Source organism: Lolium perenne, chromosome 4 (genome assembly GCF_019359855.2).
Source record: "Lolium perenne isolate Kyuss_39 chromosome 4, Kyuss_2.0, whole genome shotgun sequence".
Lineage (NCBI taxonomy): Eukaryota > Viridiplantae > Streptophyta > Magnoliopsida > Poales > Poaceae > Lolium > Lolium perenne.
The window spans coordinates 220,929,363-220,954,341 of NC_067247.2; the positions used below are offsets into that span (position 1 = coordinate 220,929,363).

The 24,979-nt window shown below is 44.1% G+C and overlaps 1 protein-coding gene and 2 long non-coding RNA genes across 4 annotated transcripts; 2 read left to right on the top strand and 1 right to left on the bottom strand.

The window, feature by feature from the left end:
- The first annotated feature begins 743 nt into the window (after nucleotides 1-743).
- LOC127294984 (uncharacterized) lies at nucleotides 744-6,631 on the top strand. 2 transcript variants are annotated; one of them, XM_051324888.2, is made up of 6 exons: nucleotides 744-894; nucleotides 1,931-2,003; nucleotides 2,350-2,443; nucleotides 5,611-5,727; nucleotides 5,808-5,862; nucleotides 5,945-6,631. In XM_051324888.2, the coding sequence occupies exons 1-6, from the start codon at nucleotides 862-864 to the stop codon at nucleotides 6,335-6,337; spliced, it is 765 nt and encodes a 254-aa protein (XP_051180848.1). In that variant the 5' UTR covers nucleotides 744-861; the 3' UTR covers nucleotides 6,338-6,631. The 2 variants fall into 2 exon arrangements, with proteins under 2 accessions (XP_051180848.1, XP_051180849.1); XM_051324889.2 differs by lacking the exon at nucleotides 744-894 and adding an exon at nucleotides 925-1,144.
- A 2,818-nt stretch (nucleotides 6,632-9,449) lies between these two features.
- Nucleotides 9,450-15,587, bottom strand: LOC127294982 (uncharacterized). The gene is made up of 2 exons (XR_007847326.1): nucleotides 15,233-15,587; nucleotides 9,450-9,682 (listed from the first exon to the last, which is right to left on the bottom strand). It is a non-coding gene; the product is annotated as an uncharacterized lncRNA (long non-coding RNA).
- LOC127294983 (uncharacterized) lies at nucleotides 12,400-14,660 on the top strand. The gene is made up of 2 exons (XR_007847327.1): nucleotides 12,400-13,119; nucleotides 13,203-14,660. It is a non-coding gene; the product is annotated as an uncharacterized lncRNA (long non-coding RNA).
- Nucleotides 15,588-24,979: the final 9,392 nt, after the last annotated feature.

Below are 24,979 nucleotides of genomic sequence, written 5' to 3' on the forward strand. Positions count from 1 at the left end.
GGCGAGGAAGCTCACAGCGAGCCCCCGTGGAGGACGGCCAGGAGGATGGCGCGAAGGAGAGTCGCGCGATGGGGGGCGGGAGGGGAGGATGGCGTGGGCGGATTCCAGTTGGCCTCCATCGCGAGCACCGACGAGGCTAGAGGGAGCGCACAGACGTGCGCGGCAGGAGGAGATTGGACGGGGCGGCGTCCGACCGGAGATGGGGAAGAAGTCGTCGGGGCGGCCAATTCTTGGCGCTTTGGTTCGATTCCTTGCACCATAAGGGGGAGGATGTGGAGGCGGTCCTGCTGGGCGATTTGGAAGAGCCTGGGAAGGACCGGGACGGCACCACGGCATCGGATTGGAGGACGACGACTTGGCCAGAGCAGGGGACGACGTGCGGTTGAAGCAAGGGGACCCGCGGGCGATGTGCGGGTTGACCAGGGGATGCGGCGCGGGTGGGAGCCGGGCGGCGCGTCCCCAAGCCGCGAGCATGCTGCGCACCGCCGGCGACGTGCTCCGCCGATGAGTCCTGCGGTGACGTGAACAACATCTCTTGAGGGCTTATTTGCAAATATGGAGGGTGACTGGTACGCCTCCCGGGTCCCACTGTGGACGTGGCATCGGTCAACGCGGGTCAAACCAGTTTAGGACCTCGCGTGAGCAACTAACGATAGAATTAGGACCTGTATGTTCAATTTCAAAGAATAGGGACTAAAGTGAAGGTGCGGAGAAAGAATCAGGACCGCCAGTGCGGTTTACTCGGAACAAAACAAAAGAAGAAGAAATCCAATCGTCCAGAAAAAAATACACCAACAAAAAAAGGCAGACTACGATAGCCGGCATTGAGCCCGACGGCGCGTCGGAGGAAGGGAGGCGAAGATGAGGAAGAAGCTGGGCACGCGTTTCCCCGCGGTTCGTGTTCTCCATCTTCCACTACGCCCAATCCCTGATCTGCTGCGCCCGTGATCCGATCTGGTTGTGCTCTCGGCGGATCTCGGCTCTCGCCCCGTGGATCTCGCCGTTGACTCGCGCTCTGTTTTTCTTCTTCCTGGGGTGTGTTTCATCGCCGAGGCGCCGAGCGGGCGGAGGCACGCACGGACCGGCTGGTGTTCTTCTCGAGCGTGCGTGCGCGCGCGTTTAATCGCTTTTTTTCCCCGTTGCGGTGAGTTTGTTTGTCATGGTGGATGGGAGTGAGAGGTGGTGTGAGGCGTAGTCTAATTGTTTTAGTTTGGTTTGGTGGAGGGGAGAGACACTTCACCACTAGCTCGTAGCTTACGCTAACTTGTGCAAGCCCAAGTTGGCGTGGAAGAAGCAGCCTACTATGATTGATGTTCCTACACTCTAGGTTGCACTGTTGCGCCGTGTGTTAAGCCATCTAGATTTGTGACATAATGCTGCACCGCTGCTGCCCAGGCTGCTGGTAGCATGTGCATTTCCAGGACATACATGCGCATGTTTGTAAGTGATTGGAAAAAAAGGTTGACACATGCTAGGCAGTGTCGGGGTACTTAAGCTGTATAACACGTGCAACCTATAAATCACGAGCTTTAACGTTTTCAGGATGTTGAAAACCTTCCACTGTTTTATTGCCACCAGCTGCTCGACATCATTCAAGGTTTGAAGTTACACCATACAAGGAATGGTCATTTCAATAATACCTTCTGTAACATGATTTGTGTTCAATTCTTAGACGAAACTAGTACGTTAGTATGACATTGTGGTAACTACTTTTTGGGTGTGTAGCGATGACTGGAAGTTCTTTTTTTGTTTATATTTATTGCTGGAACCTGGGTTTCCTTTGTGAGTTTTGGTTAGCCTTATCTTGTGTTGGATAGTGTAGCTCTTTCACTTTGTGTTATGTTGTAAGCTGCTGGACTATATATTTGAGCTGTTGCCCAGGCTTGACATTTGTGCGCTCACTAATATTATTTTATGTTTGTTATGACAGGCACGGATCAAAAAGATAATGCAGGCAGATGAGGACGTTGGCAAGATTGCGCTGGCTGTGCCTGTTTTGGTTTGTAAGTTCTGCAAGAATGTTTGTGCATATTGTATTGATGTTAGGATGCTGATACTTGGATTGTTGTTCTGCGCTCTCCATAAGTTCTATTTATAGTAAACAGCCAGTAATGGATACTCATTAATCAGAAAGTATTAGGCTACATTTACTTCAACAATTGAAGTAACAATTGTCGTTTCACAAATTCATTTCCGCCATGCCAGTGATACAAACAAAACATTCATTAAAATCTGTTGCTTTTCAACGATATTTTGGCATCATTGTTTTCACCGTGTGCATTATAACGCTTGTTAAATACCACGATGAATCTGAGTATCTAACATCCGGAGTCTATTACTTACGTGCAGCGAGAGCCCTTGAATTGTTTCTGCAAGATTTGATTGACCGCTCATACCAAATTACTCTTCAAAGTGGTGCAAAAACATTGAATTCATTCCACCTGTGAGTTCTATACCGCCTCGATCTTTAATATCGTTATGACCCTTTGCTGTGATGTATTATATATCCCTCCATGTTTTTCCAGACATATGGAAAGCTTGGAGAGTCGTCATTTAGAGGTTTTGTTGTACTTTGATGAATGTTCTGTAGCTATATGCTGGCTTTCTCCGTTGTATTTTCATTTATCGAGTCCACTGTGGTTTGATGTGGATTCCATTCACTGTTCAGTTGCTGTTTTAAATTTTTTCTGGCTTCTTGCATATTTTTACGTAACTATATACCATTAAAATTAGAGAATCTCATAAGCCTAAAATGGTAGGCCTAACCTTGCTTGGACTTTTATAGCTTAAGTGGTTAAACCTCTTGCCAAGTTGCCATCCCTCTATTTTTCTTGGAAAGGTCTCTATTATATTATGCTTGAAACGACTTATGCTTGAAACGACAGTGGGATCAGCTGGTCCCACAGATTACAGATGCATCACCAACTAAAAACAAAATTACATCAAGGCCCTAGAAGATCACCTGTGAACACATGGAGAACTGCTCGGTCGATGCACCCAGAGAGCGCCAAGTAGCGCTCGAGAAGCTTCGAAGCCTAACTAGAGGAAAGAAGAACAAAAGGCAGGGGATGAACAAGGTGGTCTCTGGTGTCGACTGAAGCAAAAGACAGGGATTTATTGGAATATGGAAAAGGGATCTCACCGGCAACCCAGCAAGGATAGGGAGATTATTGAGGGGAAATATCTCAGTGCCTGATTCACCATAGCCGGCGACGAGAACAACGACAGACAAGAGCAGAACCAGGACACCAAAACCAGCCTGACAGACCCTCCATATCGACAAGAAACTCCAAGGCATAGAGCCAACAGGCCGGGACACAGCTATGAGATGAGTTTCTGCAAGCATGGTTTTTGAGTCGCGACTCAAGAGTGAGTCGCCTGAGGCTGCGACTCATGTATAGTCGACCAAAAACGCTGTATAGTCGCCATAATTCGCTGTATAGTCGGCTAGTCGCGAGTTGCCGTGGTTTTTGGAAAACGACCCGGCGACTATACAGTGACTATTCAGCGACTATACAGCAGCGACTCAAAAACCATGTCTACAAGGTGGAGGGAAGCGCCTAGTCCCTCTCCCCCTCCGCTCTGGCCTGCAGCTCCAGTGGAGGAGAGGAGAGGGAGCGTCGGCGAGTCAGGGGCAAGTTGAACGCTCAAGGAAGGCAGAGAAAGGGGAACACGCCATCCCTCTATATTGATGACTATTAACATCTGCAGTTGTGTTCTTGCCAAAAAAAAAATCCCTTTTTACATCTGTTGCCCATTTCTTGTTAGGTCCTGTGCTATGCAATATTTGCTCACTGACTTACCTTCTAAATTTCTAGTTCTACATCTAGGTTGACAGATATTAGTTTCCAAGTTCTTTTGGGGGAAATTTACCCAAAAAAGGAGAGCATTTATTTTTCTTGTGCTGAAAACAGATATAGTTAAGGCATTTTTTCTAATAAGAAGTATCTAATGGTACTGGATCTATCTGCTGCCTGTTGGTTGGTCTATAATTCCTCCAAAATATAATTCTACCTTCGCAATATAGCATATTTTACTGGTCAAAGACTTCCTAATCATATTGGCAGTGTTTGAACTGTATTACTTTTGTTTACTCCCTTGAGCTTTTGAAAGATTGCTTGTTTATGAGTACGTGAATATATTGTCTGTGATCTTAAATATAATTCTGTCTTTGCAGTATATCATATTTTACTGGTCAAAGACTTCCTAATCATATTAACAGTGTTTATACTGCATTACTTTTGTTCACACCCTTGAGATTTTGAAAGGTAGCCTGTTTGTGAGTACCGTAAATGTATTGTCTGTGATTTAGTGGACTACAATTATTTTGCTGGAGATTTTTTTCCAAGTATCTTGCCATTTTATTATGGTTTATCCTTGTTCTCTGTAACAAAAGATATTTGACAAAACCCAAAAGTTGTGGAGAGTATTGGTTCATTTTGTAAATTCCTAAATATTAAAGGGCATGCTATTAATATAACAGCTGGGTTTTTTCCAGCAACCATATTTTACATAAACTGTGGTGGAGGCCCAGGCAGTATGATTTTGTTAATTAACATATAAAGGTTATATCACAAGCTAGTTACATGCCTCTGTACAAGTATGTAGCTAAGAAGCCAAGATTGGCATCTAGGGGCATAATAGGGAAAAGACTACAACCAATTAATTATGTCTACCAATCTTCTGTTTTTGTCTGACTTCTGGATGGCACTTGTTTTCTGCAGCCCTGGCTTCTTAATAATACTATATATTTGAAACCTGAATGTCAAAATTTAAAGCAGGGACTTTTTATTTTTATTTTTTAGATGGTTCTGTTACTCAACACGGGGCAGGAAATCAACAAAACATACTTTGCATGAACTAAAACAAGTAACTAACAGAAAATTCGCCTCCTTGGTCAGATAGCAAACCAGCCTCTTCATTCCCCTTCAGACAACTTTGGCCAGGCGGCTTTCATGACTGCTGCAGTCACGCTCTGCACTTGTTCGGTTGCTATAGCTCTCTGGACACCGCAACATGACAGCGAGTCTGGTAACAAATGAATGAGTCTAGTTCTGCTTGCTATCCTCGTACCCAGTTTCTGTTCTCCCACTATAGCCACCAAAAAACAAATATTAGCAATTGTTGCTCCTCAGGAAGGCTCCAAAGAGAAACCAGAATATCGAAAGCCAAAGAGCACAAGAGAAACATTGAAAAACCATCGAGGCTCATGATGTGTCAGCAGGTCAGTTCCAGACTGGTTCATTCTGGAAACCAATTGGAAGCTCTTATGCTTGACATGAGATACCCAGATTGGTTCATTTTGGTAACCAAGTGAGAACTGACATGGACATGCACACCATGTGTTTGACCAACATCATAATTTACAATATTCATCTGTAATTTAGTAATTGAACTAATGTTAATTGAGATGAATGCTTAAGTTTTTTCTTCTTTTGGTACTTTTCTAATTGTTATTATAAATTGTGTCTCTTTTGTCAGGAATTTAGTTATACAAGTTAAACACAGCCTGATATCATTTTTCTTGCCTGGGCAATTAGTTTATGCTGGGTGTTTCAACTTTGTGCCTTCAGTGACTAATGGTTCATATATTTCTTATGAGATACTCAGAAAGCAATGTGTGAAGAGGTACAGCTCTTTTGACTTCCTAAAAGAGATTGCGAACAAGGTGCCAGACTTGGGTGGGGCTGACTCTTGTGGAGATGATAGAGGATTACCCAGAAGAAGGTAAATTTCACTTGGCATAGTTAACTTATCACGAGTCATTAACAAGCACCTGATTACTGTTTGAAATTTCCGTTATCTAGAAAATTGTCAAATGGAAGCGATCCAGAGAACGAGGAATCCCGATCCAGCAAAATGGTACACTTCCCTCAGAATCAGATATTACCGAAGTTAAATTTTCTTAGCAGATTATTTGATAACATGAATGCTGCCTTTGCAGCCAATAAGAAGCTTGAACACTAGTCCTAGAGGACGTGGCAGAGGCCGAGGAAGAGGGCGAGGGCGACCTCCAACCAAGAGAAAGGAGATTGGTTATGTACAATTCGAGGATGAGAGCAACATGTTTGCTGAACAAAGTGAACCCTTACCAGGAGATGAGATAGTTCAAGAGACCAACCATGGTAATGAGAGTATTCCCCAAAGTGCACAACCAGTAGAGGCTCAATCAGGCGAGACACCAGCTGTGATTTCAAAGGTGGAAGAAGCCAGCACCGACCATCAGCCAGATTGGCCTATGCCAGATGCAATTGGAGGCATTGGTGTTGGACCATCCAGTTTTGGACATCTAACGGTGCAGGTTGATGAGGACGAGGACTACGATAATGAGGATTAGGCATGGTCATCCTCTCATCATATCAGATGCACTAACAGGATAGTTCTCCTGGTTGTTGTACAATGTAGATATAGTTTCAAGTAGTGACCGCAGCTATGGTGTGCTGCTGATGTTATGTACCTGCCCCTTGTAACTTATCTATTTTTCCAATAATTGTTTGTTAGTTGCCTCACAATGACTAGGATGTGCTCTGTCAGCTTAATTTAACCCTGTATTTCATGTTTCAAGCAGTAATATTCTGCATGTCTTGTTACATTGTATATTTTATGTTACTATATCATGTTGTGACCTTCAGCTGGAGTATATTGTTGTTGCATTTTTCCTACCATGAATTTGCCTCCTTAAGATGTTGCTAAGCAAAAATAACATTTTTCACGGATAGCTTAAGAGTATACCAAGCATGCATGCATTTGCAACTTTTGGAAGGCTCTGGCCAGAAAGGATCAGACAATAACAGAAATATTTGTGATGCAGTGGCACATCATCAAGATATGAAGCACGATGTCATGGATGCGTTTCGTACACTGGAGTGGGGACGGCAGGGGGCTACATGCGGTCTGGTTTCCCTCCTACCCAAACATGCAGATGCGGTGGTGATGCCCCGCCCAAGGACGGCACTACACCAAGGCCAACTAGTCCTCCAAGTGGACCGACAACACGAGCTCGAGTGAAAGCTATACATGAAAGGTGAACTCAATCCTTTCTACACTCGACCTCGACACTACTTTGGATGGAATTCTACCTCATGCCAATGTTCTATGTGTCATCAGGTACGAGCCCGATCTTCACGGATTTGAGGGCGGTGGTGATGAACACGAAGAACACGGGTGAAAAGTGGAGGGGACCGGAGATACAAACGGAACACACACACACACACAATCTGTTGTTCTTTGTTGGCTCGATACACCAACCCAATAGAATTACAAGTAGAATCCCTCACAAAAGATTTTCAAGCAAGTGGTAGAGTTTCAAAGAGGGAAAGAGTGCAAATAGATAGAATTACAAGAAGCAAAAGATCCACAAACACTAGAATCCTCATAATGGAAGAGACCAATCACTTAGAAGATCCTTGATAAACTCCATAGATTCATATCTAGACAGGTTTCCCATGGGCAGGAGCAAAGCTCATATCTATCTCACAAACAAGTCTAACCCTAGAGAGGGGCTGATACCCGGCACTGCCGGTGGAAGCACCCGGCACTGCCGGCCAAAGCACCCCAGCACTGCCGGCCAATGCACCCCGCCATTGCCGGCCTCAACACGCTGGCGCTGCCGCCAGAATCGCCCGAAGGAACAACAGCAGCCCTGATACGGGCATGAAGGCCGAGGTGAAGCCCAATTTCAGGACTCCACCTAACTAGTTATCTTATTTATCGTATTTTATATCTATGGTCACATGTGGGCCAATTAGGATTTTATTGAGTTGAGTCAGTTTGGTTTGGGTCTGTCCAAACCAAGGTAGAGAGGCCCACTAGGGCTAGCCGGCAAACCCCCTCATATAAGGGCTGGGACGGCTAGGGTTTTAGGTTAGAACTAGTTTGAGTTAAGATTAGACGCTATCGCGTGTGTGCTTGGTGAAGCATCTCCCCGGGAACGGCGCCGCCGTTTACCTATTATAGTTGATGCGGAGGTTCTTGTGTTCATCAAGGATTGTCGTGCTTTGGTCTTGAGGCATGGTGATCTCCACCACGTTGCTTGCTGGATTTATCCCCTACTTCAGGTTGCGTTCCGCGCGTAATTGGAGGTATCTATCTACCCAGGTTCTCGTTGTGAAGGATCGGGCAACACCCTAGGAGGATCTGGGATCTCCTCATCATGTGGTACCAGATTTCTGGGTTGCTCACGGCGAGGTTTTGTTGATCGATCTCGCAAGATCGGTTTGGATTGGAGGAGTTCTTGCTCAAGTTTGAAGGGGGTTGAGGTGGAGGAAGGTCTTGTGCTGTTGGGGTGCAGTTTTTCCACCGTATCGGGTTGTTTTTGATGGAAAAATCGCGACTTTCGAGGTTTGGAATCGGGAAGAAGATGAAGTTACGGACAGCATCCGGTGCCAAGCTCGGCACAGCGGCCCGGCAAAAACCAGCCTGTACATCGGTGCCCACCGAGGCGATGTCCAGGGGCTCCGCCCTTCAGTCCGGTGCTCAGCCCGGCCAGACCGGCCACCAGGCCAGACCAACCGGCGCCCAGGCCAGCCCAACCGGCCCCCAGGCCGGACCATCCGGCAACAAGGTCGGCAGAACCGACTCCCAGGCTGGAATTTCTGGTAACCAGGCTCGCACTTCAGCAGTCTACCGTGGTGGATTCGTTTCCAGGCGATGGTTTGGGCATGCGGTGTTCTTATGTCAGACATCCAAGCTTCATTGGTATTTACACCATCTCGCGATAGTTGACGAGTACGAACATTGTGAAAGGAACATGATATTGGGTTTCAATCGATGTCGCCGATACAATGGAAAGTTCAGAGGGTATGATGCGTATGTCCTTGCTTACTGGCGTGTGGACGAGGAGTTAGACCATTGGTGGTGTGATACGGTTGACAAAGGAGAATTTGCTTGTACCTGGGATGAATTCAAAACTTTTCTTCGTGATGGTTTTGTGTTACTGTATATGCAGACAAGTGAGCAGCCGCCTAGAGTTGTGCATGCAATAGAGGAAGTTGGCAAGAGCATAGTTCCTATTCAGGAGGTTGGTCTAGTACAGACAGTCACCGAGGGTGAGGTGATATCTTCATAGGAGAAGGAACCTGGCTCTGATACCATGGGCAATACTGTGACTATGGAGGAGGATGTACCATTGAGTGGGCTGAATATGCAACTCAAGAAGGTACAAGATGATGCTTGCAAGACAATTGACAAGGTTCAACGGTGGAGTTTATTTCAGACTCAGTGCAATATAAAGGGCAAGGCTTGCAAGTTGATGATTGATGGTGGTAGCTGTACTAATGGCATAAGCAAGGCGATGGTGGCAACTTTGGGTTGTCTACATGGCGTCTTCCAGAACCTAAACGTCTTGAGTGGTTGAATAGCTGTGGTATGCTGATGTAGCACCCTACCTTTTAATAAAGGTAAGATACCTGCGTATCATGCTATTCCTGGCATCACTGATAGCACACACATTACAAAATATAGTAATCATTGTAATAGTATCAAATTACTACATCGTTGATCCAAAGGGTAAAGTAAAAATCTTACAAATTGTATAGTCACATGGACTAGCTCAAATAAATTGTTCAGAACAAACACAACGGAAAGTAAATCATCAATGAGCCTTCATCATCTTCATGTGCCACACGCGGTCATGTTGGAATGTAGACTCGAGATCCTACCAAGTACTTCTCCTCATAAAATCCTGCACGTTTGAATATGCAGCCCCACGAATGGAGGTCAGTACAATGATGTACTGGCACATAACACTTATTTGGTGGCAATTATGGCATGACTATCTACATGATATTTGGCTAGTGGAGTCATAGGCTAAGTTGCATGAAGCCAATTTTATCCTATATTTTATTTAAAACAAAACATTTTGAAAATCTTTGAATGACATTATGAAATCACACCATGGTTAAATCCTCCATGGGTTTTAGAATAATCACATGGTTACATCTCCCATGAGTTTTATAAGGTTTATTCAAATTTTAAATACATTCAGAAAAGGTGATGAGATTCTTCCGTACATTCCTTGTCCAGGAGCTCAAATTGTCCACAACCGGGGACACGGCTAAGATCTTAGGTTTAACTCTCGAGAGGTTGTGCACTTTCACCTTACGACCCACCCTTCCCAAGAGAAGAAATGATACCCTAGTCTACAATCCGTAGGCATTGAAAAGTTAATCCCTTGTCAGGTACTAAGATGTGGCATGAGGTTTGGCTTGCAAGACATGGCTGTGAGAGTTTGGATGGCAAGTCACATGATTAGAAAGTAATGGACCATTCAAGATATAATTGAAGAATCTTTATGCTTACAAAAGCATGAAAAGAAAATGGAATGTCTCATGTGATTTGAATCACATAAGTGTCAAATAGTGCAACTACAATACTATTGAATAGGTGTGACAACAATAACTCAAAATAGTATGAATTACACATAGGCTTGGGTATGGATTTGTGATATATCGAATTACTCAATTAACTCATTTGTAAATTGAATATTTCAATAAAAACCAAATAGATTAAGTGAGCATGAGGTTGAATATGTATGAATGATGTTGAATATGTGAGTTAAAGATGCTAATGGATATCAAGTATCTCAACACAACATTTGCACAAGGAAAAATCTATAGTTAAGATTGTCACCATTTACTCAAATAACTCAATTGTTAATTGAATACTATGGACTAGGATAATATGATTTGGACAGATGTGAATAATGGAGCATGATGGAAGTATTCAACTAAACTAAACATAATTTCTACTAGATATGGAGTTTCAATATGATTATTTGTCAAAGGGATGAACTTATAATGATTTATAGATTTTAAGTTATGCCAAAATTACTCAAATCCTCATATTTGAATTTGAATATTTGCAAAGTGATTCAAATATTTTGGACAGTGGTGCAATTGGATGGAGTACTGTAAAACAAGGCTTATGCAATTGACATAGTGTGACAACACTTATCAGAGTAGCACAAGGTCACATATAGCATTGGATATGAACTAATGATATATTGAACTACTCAAGTAACTCATTTGAAAGTTTGAATAGTTCGAACTAAGTGGAAGGGTTGAATGGCATGAGGTTGTATAGGCATGAATGATATCGGGATTTGGTTCGCGGATCCTAATGGATAACAAAGGTTCATCACATGTGATATGGCGTAGAGTATCTCCACCCTACTAAAGCAAGGTAAAAATCTAAACTAGGACATGTCACACTTTACTCAAATAACTCAATTGTTATTTGAATAAGATGAACTAGACAACCAGGGTTAAGCTATGCATTATCCGTGAACATGATAAAGGATTATAACTTGTCCTGGAAGATGGGTATGATCATAAAGATCATTTTGGCTAAAGGAACGATGTCGAAACCAGTTATAAGACTACACTTTTCCCGAAAAGTCATTAGAAGAAGCTTTCCGGATGGAAGACCTTTCTACACGGAAGTTGTTGAGAATTCCATTACAAGCGTATCGCCAAAAGAATCTCTCGGAAAAAAGTTTATAGGATTTATTTTATAGACGATGTTGCGGATCAAAGGGGTACCACGAAAATAAAGTGGGCGAAACTGCCACGCAAAATGTCTAACATGATATACGTGATTTGCTGATTCCAACGGTATAGGGTTTGTCGAAAACCGACGTGTGGAATCCAAGATATGGATTTTACAAAACTAGACAGAAACGGTTACAGTTCTAATGGTGTACTAAAAGTTGTCCAAACAAGTTGGTCCGATGAAAAACTTCCTACACGAAAGTTGTAGAATATCTAATTATAAACGTAACACAAAAACCACTATTCTAAACGGAGGTGTTAATCTAAGAAAATAAAATTGCGAAGTTACGTATCTACGTAAAAAGAGCGGAAATAGAATTATTATCCGGCGAGGGTGCGTCGAGTCGGGGTGGCATTTCCCAAAGTAACCTTGCGGATGTTGCGTCACGTATGTGCCTCCCGAATAGCAGCAACGTGCGCCGTGAGACAGAAAAGATTCGCAGCAGCGCTACCCGTGGGTGTGTGTTGGACTGCCTATTGAAATCTTTATTATAATAACCTATATAAAAGCTAAACAACTTACCGTCCCTTCCTTGATTCACGTCCTGTAGATCCTAATTTTTTGCCTATCTCCTGCCTCCACGTGCCACTTTTACTGGTCAATAGCACTCTTATTTAGATCTTTGATTTTACTACCTTTTCTTTGTAGCGTTGCGTGTCCCGGTTACCGGTCATGCCTCCGGTCGCTAGATAAATTTCCTTGAAGGCAACGTTTTATTCTGAGTCGTGGAGCAGTTTCCTCTATTTATGCCACGCGTATCCCTAGATTTTTCTGGGCATGGACAGCTCATAACATCACCGCTGTAAAAAGGTACCCACACTAAGGTTTATTCCTCTACCTCCTATCACGTCTCTTCAATTCCCCTCATCTCTTTCTCTCTTGACTCAATCTATTACAGAGAGGAGGCATCCTGTGCGGTCGGCGAGGTCGACTTCCACCTGAGTGTGCGGCTCCGGTGAGAAGATGATGGGAGGTCCGTCGAGCGGGGCCAATCTGCTGCGGTTTACGCCATGAACACCAACTCAGCCTGGACGGGGTCAGGCCGCCAGGTCGCCGTTTCCATCTATTCCGCCTTGGCTGAGGCGGCGGTTGTGCTCGACCACCATGGATCGGCCCAGATCATGTGCCGCTGGAGTAGAGGGAGCGACAACAGCCGTTTCAGCATGCCTGCCTCGGCCGGTATGACATTTGCCGATTCGAAGTTGAGTCTGGTGGATCCAGCTCGGCCGCAGGTGAAGATATGGTGTTTCCATCATGTCGATCAATTTTTGTTAGCTTATTTTTTTCTTCCTTCGATTGTGTTTCCCGTTGATTTTTGTCTAGCAGTTCTTCCTTCTTAGGTTTCTATGAGTGCACGTGGGGCTGCAGGGCGACGGCAAGGTCAGCCTCTTTCTGCATTCTCCCCTTTAGGTCCTACTTCGGTGTCGTGGACTTCTAGATGTCACCGCCCCTGCTAAAGTTTGAGGGTTCAAAATTGTCCTGGGCTGCGGGTTGTGTCGCCAGTAAAACCGTCGTCTCTAGGGTCAAGTGATGGCGACCGCAGCGAGCAGCATCACCTTGATATGGCAGGTAAAACGGTATAAAATGACCATCACGGTCAGCACCGCAAGAAGGGTGGGATTTGCTACCTTACTATGTTGTGCTGATTTTAGGCTGCTGGAGGACGTGTGCGCAGGGACAAGGAGGAGTTGTGCACCATTCAAACCTGCTCAGTCGTCGGTTTAAAGTTGGCTTGCTAAGGAAAGTTGTTCCGTAGATGACATTATTCATGTATTCATGTGTATGGCTCGCCAGTGTGTTCTGTTTCATATGCTAACCTGATTTGCAGAATATGACCCATTCGCTTCCCACACAAGAGCCTTTTGGTGATGCAGCCACAGCTGCCTTAGAATCTATTTGTTTTGGTGTGCGAGGGGCAGCTTCACCCTCTAGAGTTTCAGCAGTTGTTCCTTGGCGGCAAGCAGGTTTTGGCCTCCTCACTTCCTCCCACTCACATGCTGTAGCAATATCAAGGTTTGCAGTGCTTCCTCTCCTCTTTGTGGATGCTTCTGTTGATGGTTCAATTTTTAGTCTAAAAGTGAAAAAAATATATGCTTGGATAGAATTAATTATGTATGATGCTTATGCCTACAATGATCTCCTTATTGTTTCAGTTCAAAGATTAAAGTCAAAACTACCAGGTTGTTTATGATAAAGCTGTTTTGCCTTATTTCCCTTTTTGTGCTGCAATATTTGCTATGGGTTGAGAATGAACGCCTACATGTATTGCCTTCTTCTCTTGCTTTTTTGCATCGTTTAACAAGTACATAATTTGAATCTAGCTGATTGATGCTCTTTTCTAAATTGTGTCCTTATGCATATTCTTATGTTCAGTTCTGTGGTGGCTAGAAGGTTTAGCTGGATGTTCATCCACTTCTCTATTAAGGTGTTTCTTGCTACCTGTAATGGGCCTGAACACAATCTGTCTGTATATATAGCTACTCTTTGTATTATTTATTAAGTCTGTATATATAGCTACTCTTTGTATTAAGTTACTGCATTTGTTTTTTCCTTTTAGCTCCGTCAGCTTAAGTTTCGTAGTTGTTTACATGCTCCACTAAAATTTGTAATTCTGTAGCTGCAACACTTGCAACTGTGTTTCTCTTTAAGACTATGCTAAGAAAAGGTTAGTGTGCTAAAAAAAATACAAAGCTACAATACTCCATCTGTTCCTATATATTGATGCCATCATGGGTGAATCTCTTCCTATTTATGTGCTTCTATGGTAACATCCCAGATTCTATTTTCCTTTGCTATTTCTATTAAAATGCACACATTCAGAGCTAACCGCAGAGAGCTAATTGCAGATTTCAAGTCGTATTCAGTCGCTTATCTAAAAAAGGTGGAGCTCCTATTGATGGTTACTTGGTTCAAAAGCTATGTGGAGAAGCTCAAAACCTTAAGTCGCTTAATGCACTTAGATAGAAGGCTTTTCTCATTTAGATAGAAGGGCCATAGGGCCAGTGCATAGTTTTCATGTATGTAACCACTGCTTAATTTTCTGTACATTTCCAGGCGATGACCTGAGAACTACTTCCGAGTGTTTATTACACAGTATATGTTATCCTGCCTATCTGCGCTACACATATATATAAAAAGTTGGATTTTATGTTCCCTATTTTTATGCTGATTATTATTGTTGTTAAGAGCACATAGCACGACAGGCTCATAGGAGGGTTCAACGCAGTAAATCTGCACCTGGCGGTTGTGACCTCTCAGGTTTCAGCCTATCTACTGGAGCTAAAAACGCTTAATCAATCTAACTTACAGATTCTCAGTAGGGAGACTGTGGTAGTGAGAGCTCCGATAAAGCAGATAACTCACTTATTCACTTATTTTACTAAATAGTCCCAAAGTTTAAAGCTGCTGCATATAGGTTGTTTGTCTTGGCATAGTTACCAACCATGGTGCTGTCCAGTAATTTCACTATTTTCCCTGAAGTGTGCACAGATTTGTTTGTTGCTTCAGTTCTAAATTACTAGCCACGGTAAACTGACCACATGTTTCAAGGCATTGTAATACTCTCTTCCTCCAGCCTTTGCACTTCAGATTCTTCGGCACGGTAAATATTACTCAATTTTACCCACTAACTACAACAAAGATAGGTAGAACTGTTGAGGCACTAGAGGAGAAGATATCATACCTATCGCTGATGACTCAATCCACAGTCGCTCATTCTACTGCTAGCTTTGCTAGCTGCTCTGCATGTGGACAAGGGCCCGCACAGCCGCTCCAGCGACCGGCCTCCGCCCCAGCTTGGTGAGGAAGGTCAGCCTCGGCACCCCCATGGTGGACCACCCACAAGCTCGGAGGAGTCCGGATCCACCGACCAGCCCGCTGCGGCGACGGCGTTGAAGAAAAAACAAGCAGAGGGCATACTCCCGAGGAAGCTGGTGGACGGTCAATCTCACGGCGGCCATCTCCGTTCCTCTTTCATGCCTCGCGTTCACATTATACTCAGCATTTTGCTCTCCTAGGTTCCTCACTTTGCTTTTTTTCTGCTTTTTTTTTTTTTGAGAGGAAAGGTACGATTCATTAAGAAACAAATGATACACCGCACACCAGAACCCGCTCGAACAACCGAGCATCACACGTGGTCGAACACATTGCAGAAAGACGCTGAAAGAAAACGAAAATTACAAAACGATCCCTAGTCAATCTGCAACCTCCAGCTACTCCACGAACCGCCGGCGACCGCCGACGACGATGAACACGGTGGAGCACCATCGCCCAACAGGCTTTAGAAGCTGCATAGGGGGCCCGCCCGACACGGAGCCGATAGAAACTCTGAGGAACATCAGCCGGGAAACATCCCAATGCTCCATCGCATCCCGGATCCTTCAGATCAGATCCTCCGCCTTCTAACCACCATCCAGAGCTCGACCAACCTGCTTCACTCGAGCTCAAGCAGCATCGATATCGCCCTTCACCAGGTCGCCTCAGGAGCCCACAGAGGCCGTCACCACGACAACCAACATGATTCACTCCCGGACGAATAGATCCTGCAAAATCCTTCCTTTTATTGAAACGGCCTCGGTCACCTCCAATCCCGCAGTCAATCCACCATGGACCCCTGCAGCAGAAGAGAAGCGACCTGGCTCCGGTGCGAAGGAGGAACGCCGGAATCCAGCCGAGGAGGGAGATACCGAGACGGGCATCCGCCACGAGCAAACTAGCACAAACAAGCAAACACACAACACCTACCGCTAGATCTAGTATATACATGGAAGGCCTACCACCTAAACCATCCCCTCGCCGGCCAGCCTTGCCGCCGGAAAGAGAGAAGGATAGGGGTGGCGACGGAAGGTGGAGGTCGACTCTCAAGAGCGGCAGAGCGAGGAAGAGAAGGGGCGTGTTTCCGTGTAAACGGTGTTGCTGGAGATACTATACTGCTTTTTTTCTGCTTGTGTCCCCATCTCAACATCATTTACAACAGAGAATGCCCACCTTACAAAAAACAAAAAGTGCCATTAAACTGACCCGTCTACATGTGGGCCAAATTTGCTACCGCGGCCCGTTTAGGACAACCTGCTCCTATCCTTGCCCAGGTAATCCGGCGGCCCCAACGCCAACAATGGAGACGGTCACCATCCTCTCATGTTTTTTTTAGGTTAACCATCCTCTCATGTGATTAATGAGAACAACGATGGAGCGTACGAACGGGTTCTAGATCGACCGTCGCAAGAAGACGCAGCTAATTCTGGGTACCATCAACAGTGCCACTCCAATCTTTAGGCTCCACTACCCGCGGTAGCTGCCTGTGCTTTACAGTTTCCCTAGAGCGAGCAGAAACATCGTCTAGCTCAGGCCAGTGTAAATATGAATATGCTTATAGGGGTCCTGCCAAGTAGTTCAATACCAAATGTGCCACCTTTCTGTACCGCTACCAAACATAAAGATGTATGGACTCCATCGTGTAATGCGTTGTACATATGTGTGGTGCTACTGCACTTACATCCCTGTTGCCTATTTGCTCAGATTTTTAGGTTTAGGCTTCACATAAAGATCAGTATGCACATATCTCTGCCATCACTATTCATACATATCTCTGCCATCACTATTCATATGTTACGCTACGGGCGCGGCGTGCCGCCGCGCCAATGCCTTCTAGTATAGACTGAAGATTAGAGCAATTTGCTGAAGAAGAACGAGGTGGGATTAAAAGAAAAGAAGAAGGGCGGCGGCGCGTGTGCGCGGGGCTGGCGTGGGAGGCTGGGGCGGGGTGGGCTGTGCTGGGTCGAGCTGGGCCATTCGGCCTGGCCGCACCTCTTTTTTTTTTCTTTTTTTTTTTATATTGAAATTGGAAATATATATTCGGAGGTTAAAAAATAATCGAAAAAATACAAATAAAGTATCGTTGGATTCGTTATGAAAAATGCTTTGATATGAGACTAAATTTGGAAAAAAAACATAAATTTTATAAAACCAAAATTTGACATACATGTCTATGTGGCTATATTGCCTTTTTAGGGTTTAAACTCTTTTATTAAATAAAAGATTTATAAATTTCAAAACCTCCGAACAAAATAGAGTACTGTTGGAAAATCTTTTGAAACTAAGGTTTATGAAAACTCCATTTTGGAAAATACTTTTAAATAACTTCAAAAGTTTTAATTCCTTGTAAAATTTCACTCAAATTCAAACAATCAAGCATTAAAGTTATTTTTATTTCACAATCCAAAATTTAGAAAATTTCGGGATGTGACAGACTACCACCCTTAAAAGAAATCTCGTCCTCGAGATTTGAGAAATGCTAGAAAGAAAAAGGTTTTGGGTTCAGTTCTTCTAGAAGGTTCATACTCACTAATACTTCCTTTCGAACATCTGCGAGAAGATGTCTAACGTTAACCTTGAGCTTTGAAAACTTGACACTAAACCATATGCGGTTATACCATCAACTGTGTCCATTCATATGAAGGTACTCATCTCATGGGTATTATCTTTTACTTGGGTATACTCATGGAAAACTCCTTGTGATACCTTCTCCAAATACCATCTCATGCAGCATCTGATGTAAATCCATAATCCAAGGGTATGGCTTCTACCATCCTTAAAATAAAATTTTGTAGGTTGTGTTAGGTCTTGGGTTTAGGCTAAGATCTTTTTGTGTATGACTTGGCACATCCGAGGATATGACTTGACAACAGGTCATCTTTTAAAAACATCTATGGCTTATGGCTTATGAGTTAAAAACCAATAGGCGAATGTTTATTCACCTATAGTGAACAACATATCTCTCCAATGTGAGTCGAATAGGTTTCCTTCTTAGTAAGGCTTCTAATCCAAATGGTTGGTTGTTGAACTACTTTTAACACCGATGGGTCACTCTTCGGGTCAATAAGAAGACCAGGATGTGTAAACTTCATGACATCTTTCATATTTTGGTTCTTGGTGTCTTCGACAGCTTTCCTCCACTCTTCATCTAGTGGCTAGATCTTTAACCTAAACGTAGTCCTACGCTTGGCAGCACTTGCCTACTATAAGGGTATAATATTTATTGTAGTGACCCTGCATACCACTGCATGTTGTAGTATGCTAGTCGTTGATATAACATTCACGGAGTACCAATCCGCAAATGTTACATCCCTCAGAGTAGTACAACAGAACATAGCTGGTCCATAACTCATTCATACATTATTACAAACCAAATATATACATCATCTTGGAGCCCCTCCTGGGTCCAGAGAGGAATACTCATGGGCTCGAGGTGAACCCGACTTAGCTTACAATATAGAAGTCTTAGCAGGTTATACATTTATTCCCTCCCCGGCTCCGTAGACGATGAGGTAGTCCACTCCCTCTACACCTCCGGAGAGGTCTGGCTCTTCATAGCAGATCCCATCTGCTCCTTCTTGGCCATCGGTGTCCTCCTCAAGTCGATTCAGACAATCTAAGCAGGGGATTTAAGAGTGGTATGAGTACGAGCGTACTCAACAAGTTCATATTAGGAAAGAGGTGTTTAATGCACTAGCTACGATACTAGACTAGAAAGTCTAATACCAATGCATGTTTTAATAACCATTTCTTCAAAAGGTTGCTTTTATTAAGAAGAACTATGTCCGTCAGCCTTCACCGGTTTACTAGAACTTCATGGAGTTCCTTTCCGGCAGCGTTCGCAGTTCCAAAACCCAGAACAGGGAGTGACAAGTCATGATTCATTACACTCTGCAGAGGTGTGTTGCTTTACCCATAAGAGATCTTAACCATGGTGCCAACCGGGCAGCTTTCCCGTCCACACTTCCTTTGGTGTGAGGCCCGATATAAGGTCTTAGCCAATCATATTCCTCCGCTACCTCGAACACCCAGCCTTTGTTGCAATTCCGACCTTGGGTTCTCGCCGGTCAGCGTATCCATAGGATACCATCCGACCTCAACTACTATCAGGCATCCTGGGCAAGCGATGAACTTGCCTGAAGACTGCAAAGTGCTGCAGTTCGATGGTGTGGACTGACCCTTGTCCTCTGTTGCTGAAAGATAGCATCATTGTCCGATAAGGGCAATGGTTAAAGAAGCAATTATGCATGATTCAATTTTTAGGGTTTTGTTCCCCCCTTCCCGGTGTTTTATTATTTTATGTCAGAGGTAATTACTAAGAATAATTTAGGGTTACTTCTTAAGAGTAATTTTTCTACCTTGGAATGTTGCCAAGATGTTTTTTAAAATCCAAAAGTATTTATGGACTTATTTTTATCATTAAAAAATATAAGGGTTGATTTTTAATGATTAATTCCTTGTTTTTATATATGACTCATTTATAATTTTCTCAAAAATTCCATTTCATATTTTATTATGATAGAGAATTTTATTCTGAGTGGTTTACATTTTTTTAGAGTTCTTATCCATTTTCTATCTTTATTCAAAGTTTCTGTTTTTTACAAAATTGGGAAATGATAGTTTTACCCCTGGGCCCACTTGTCAGTGGAACCCAACGGGTTAGGTCGAACCGACCCGTTCGGTTCGGCTCGGTCGGTCTCATTTGTCCCCTTCTCTCTCGCTCAATAGAAACCCTAACCCTAAATCGCTCCCACGACGCTCGCGTCGCCCGCGCCGTCGCCACCCGATTCCGGCTGACTCCGGCGGTACTGACCCTCGCCATGGGGCGCAATCGACGCAGCCCGTGACGGCGCGTCGATCCATCCGTGTCGATCTGACGCGTGCGTCCTGGTTCACTCGTCCTCGACCCTCTCTGCTGCTAGGGTTGCGGTCCTCGCCGGCGATGCGTGTCGCCGGACGGTCCTGACCTCCTTGGGGCCGCTCGGCGGCTTGCTGGTGTGGTGCTGGGCGTGGTGGTGCTCGACGTGGCCTGGCCTGGCTGCGGCTTGGCGCTACCGTGGCCTGGTCTGTGCCGCTGCATCCGCCATGGCTGCGTCGACGAGCTCCTGCTCCCAGGTATGTTCGCCTCAGTCTTTTCTTTCCCTGTTCTTCCTCCTCCCTTTCTCTGGATACCCTTGCATCCATCTCCTTGGTGTGCTGGCCTTGCCAGTACACCAATTATAGCTCCTCCTTCACCTCTTGGTCTAGCTTAGGCCATGGTTGTTCCTCCTCCTGGAATTGCTGCCATGCTGTGCTGCTACTGTTGTGCTAGGCTGGCTGCTGCTGCTTTGCTCTCTGCTGGCTGCTGCTGCTGCGCTCTCTGCTGCTGTTGTGACTCATGTGCAATAGCTCATGAGCACTTCTTATGAGCATTTTATGATGCTCATGGCCTGCTAGATTGTTCTTGCTATTGCTGCTGGTGCTATACTATCATGTATGATCACTTCTTGGCCCCTGGCTTGATTACAGTAGGTAATCCTTGCATTCTTGCAAGAACCAGTGCCTCTGGTGTGGTGCTCCTGAAGCTTTGCTTCACTGTAAAGCTCTATTGAGCTTGTGTATTGACTAATCAGCTCCACTTCTTGTTGGTATGCTTCTGGATACAATTGTAAATCATGTATTTGCTTATCTGTGATGCAATTATTCATGTTCTATAGCTGTTTAATTCATATTATCCGTGGTTGGTGCTAGGCTTGGATTTAGCATGCTTTTGCATGCACTGTCAACTCCTCGTGATCATGTGATCACCAGTTGCTTGGTGGTTGACTGCTGTCCTATGACTTGTGGCTCACTGATGCTTTTCCTTGAGTCTATGTGGTACTCAAGCTTGGGCTGGTGCATGCTTGTGCTTGCTCAAGCTTCTGCTCTGGCTTGCAGTGATCCCTTGGATCATATGCAAGGCCTGGTGCTTGGTTTGTTTAACTGTTTCATTTATCTGTGTAGTTCTGATGTATTGAATGGATAAATGATGTGAACTGCTTAGCAGTGGTGATCTCATGGATGGATTTGATGCAGCTAGAGGGATGCCAACCACTGGTTGGGTACCCTAGCTCATGTTGAACCCTATTGGGTGATGATGTGATGCTTTAGTAAGCTTTTCTGTGTGGCTAGGTAGCTGTTGTGACCCTAGCAGATTTTATCTGCTAGAAATGGTTGCTCCTATCTCTATTGGATGCTTTTGTGCACTATCCCTGGAAGTCTTCCATGGGCTGCTGGATATTTGGTGTTGAAATAACATTGGACAATTATTTGTCCAATAATCTGATGGTTTAGCAAGCTATATGTGTGCTTTGTGAATCTGGCTGACTAGATAGGATAAATCCATGATGGATTTCTTTGGTTATGTCACTGTGTTGACAAAACCAATGTTCCCTTGGTGATTTCCTTCTAGCTAGGTCATTTGTTTGCTGGCACCAAATGGCTTTGCAGCCACATGATGATACAAACAAGGTTTCTACCCTTCTTTGCTTCTGTGATGCATGTGTATGCTTATCTATGAGCAAAACATGTGCTTGCTCATGATCATATGGTATATCTCACTCCAGCTCCTAGATTAGTTGCTGATGTAGAGGTTTTGCTTCTGGGAATTGGTCAAGGCTTGCCCTGCTCCTCCTGATGGGCTTGGCTTGTGATGAGGACATGATTACCTCCGATTTGAAGGCATATTTTGGTGAAAAAGATGAGACTACGTCGAGGACGACTTCAATTCAAGTAGGGGAGGATGATGAGGACATCTCTATGATAGATACAACCAATACTCCTACAACCACATCTCAGGTACATTCGTTACTAGGAATCCTTCCTGATATATATGAGAATATGATGCTGCCTAAATCAAATGTATTTATATTATTTAGGAATGGATCTAGCATGGACGCCAAGCATTGGATTAGGAACGTGCATGGAGATGGCAGCAGACCTACAAGGATTCAGGATGGCGTTGCAAGCGAGGATTTCAGAACATTGAAGCCACCATAGTGAAGCAATGATGATTGGATGAATTATACAAGTTACTCCATCATAAAATTCGTCCAAAGAGTTATTTATGGTGCTGCGTCACCTTATTTAATGGGCCAGGCCCATGTATTTTCGGATTAGGTATTTTAGGGGATTTTAAGAGGCCATATAAGTGGAGGAAGGCCCATTTAGGGGTGTTTTTGGCCAACCCTAGCTGGTTGGACGAAAATCCCTTGACTTCCCCCATATATATCCCTCTCTAGCCGTCATTAGAACTTGGATTTTGATTAGATTAAAAGTTAGCCAATTGTTGCAACTACGTGTACTTCTTTTGAGGCCAACGCCCAGAACAAGACCGACTATTCAGAATCCCACCATTATCAATCTAGCTTTCATCTCTATCCGCAATATTCTGATTGCATCTTTAGTTCTTACTTGTTCTCGATTTCAGGTAGGAATTAAGACCCTTGCTGGTCAGGCTGATCGTGCTCCCGCAAGATCAGTAACTCCCGGAGATTGTCCTAGCGATTGCATTGGCGCACGAGCTTTACACGTGTAGTCGGATCGTCAAGCACGAACTCCACCAACAAATCGATTTATCCCCATCTCATCGAAAGATCGGACACCTTTGCCCTATCAAGTGGTATCAGATTTCAGGTTGCTCGGTGAGATTTACAGTTTTCCTAGTGTAGATTTGTTTTACCTATAACCCAGAAAAAGCCCCACAAAAATATATTAGGTTTAGATCATTCGTCCCATAGCCCCTGCCAAGCCATTGCATGATCTTTTCAGTTTTTGCTTTTTGAGTCTTTGTCTGCAATCGTTGTGTCGCGTGCTGGTCTTAGCGTCTAGAGTCGTTAGAGTTTCGAGTTCTGGTCATAGTAGTCGCATCGCCGCCGCACCATCTCCGCTTGCAGTCCTCGCCATATCACCGCCACCATATACTTCCGCCACATCTGCCATCAACTCTTTGTTGAGCCCCTTTGGTTCCCATCATCGTAGGGTCTTTCTTGATCTTTGTTTCTGAGTTTTTCCGGGTTTTAGATCCGTTTTCTTGGTCAAATTCGTGTTTTCCGTCGGAATTCTGATAGCAGTCTAGCTGCAAAAAAAAAATAAAAAAAAATAGAAAAATAAAAAATTCTGAAAATTTCTGGGCGCCCTACCATAGAGACCTATATGGTCATGCGCCAAGTCTGATCCTAAAAAAAAAAAAAAATTCTGGGCGCCCTACCATAGAGACCTCTATGGTCATGCGCCAAGTCTGATCCTAAAAAAAAAAAATTTCTGGGCGCCCTACCATAGAGACCTCTATGGTCATGCGCCAAGGTTGATCCAAAAAAAAAAACTGGGCGCCCTACCATAGAGACCTCTAGGGTCTAGCGCCAAGTTGAGTCAAAAAAAAAACTTGGCGCCTTCCCGTAGGTACCTCTATCCTCCAGCACCAGTTTCGCTGCCTCTTGCATCTGGTGCCGCATTGTGACCTCGTTGGTGATTTAGGCTCGCGTCTCTAATACGATCTAGCCTAGGACCAGCACAGTACCTTCGTTGAGCATTTACTCAATTTGCATCGCTGATTTGATCACTGTGCCACCATATCACTATACTTTGCCTTCCCAGAGCTCCACAGATTTCTCCGCGTGCTTTGTGTCGACACCTGGTAATCGCTTTGTGCAATCTCGGGGAGAAGCTGATCCTTGTTGGTTGCCATATCACCTTCCTCCTGTTTGGTAAGAACTTGTAAAAGCTTTGTATTTTGCTTGACGAATTGCGTGTGAACCACCATATTCTGTAGTTTGTAGGCATATGCATTTGTTCTTTTTGGGTACTAACCATGCCAGGAATTGAGGACCACGCCATCGACCCGAGTACCATGACGACTACGGAGATGCATGTGCAACCATTTACAGGAGATCCTGATCAGGTTATATCCTTACCAGTTTATGAGGGTAGATATAATACAGATGCTTATTTTGATTGGGAGTTTGAGGTCGACCATATTTTTGGATGCCATGATTTTACTGAACATGAGAAAGTAAGAACTGCTGCTAGAGTTTTTACGGGTCTTGCTTCCATTTGGTGGGATATGACTTATAAAGAAAATATTGATAATAAACCTACCACTTGGGCAGATTTAAAATCTGTTTTGAGACGTAAATTTGTGCCTCTTTCTCATCAACGTGAACTGCTCCGCAAACTTGAACGATTAGAACAAGGTAGTAATACTGTGCATGTTTACTATCAGGAATTTAAATTTTACATGTACCGTTGTGATATAAAGGAATTTGAGGAAAGTACTAGAAACATGTTTTTCAATGGCTTGAACCCTGATATTAAGGTTATGTTTAAGTATATTCCTCATTCTACTATTGGTATATATGTTCGAGCTTGTGCTTTTGAGAAACACATACAGGAGAAAACGTTGGACCATTCCAACTCCTTCAAGTCATGCACCCTACCATCGGTTGTTTCTTCCAACGTTCCACGCATGAATATTGTTGTGCGAGTCGCCCAGCCACAGACTTGTGACACGTCGCTGCGAACATCTTCTACGTTGGAGTCACAAGGTAAAAATAAAGGTACTGATGTTGTCCCTCCACATGAGATTGGTGAATGCAATGTT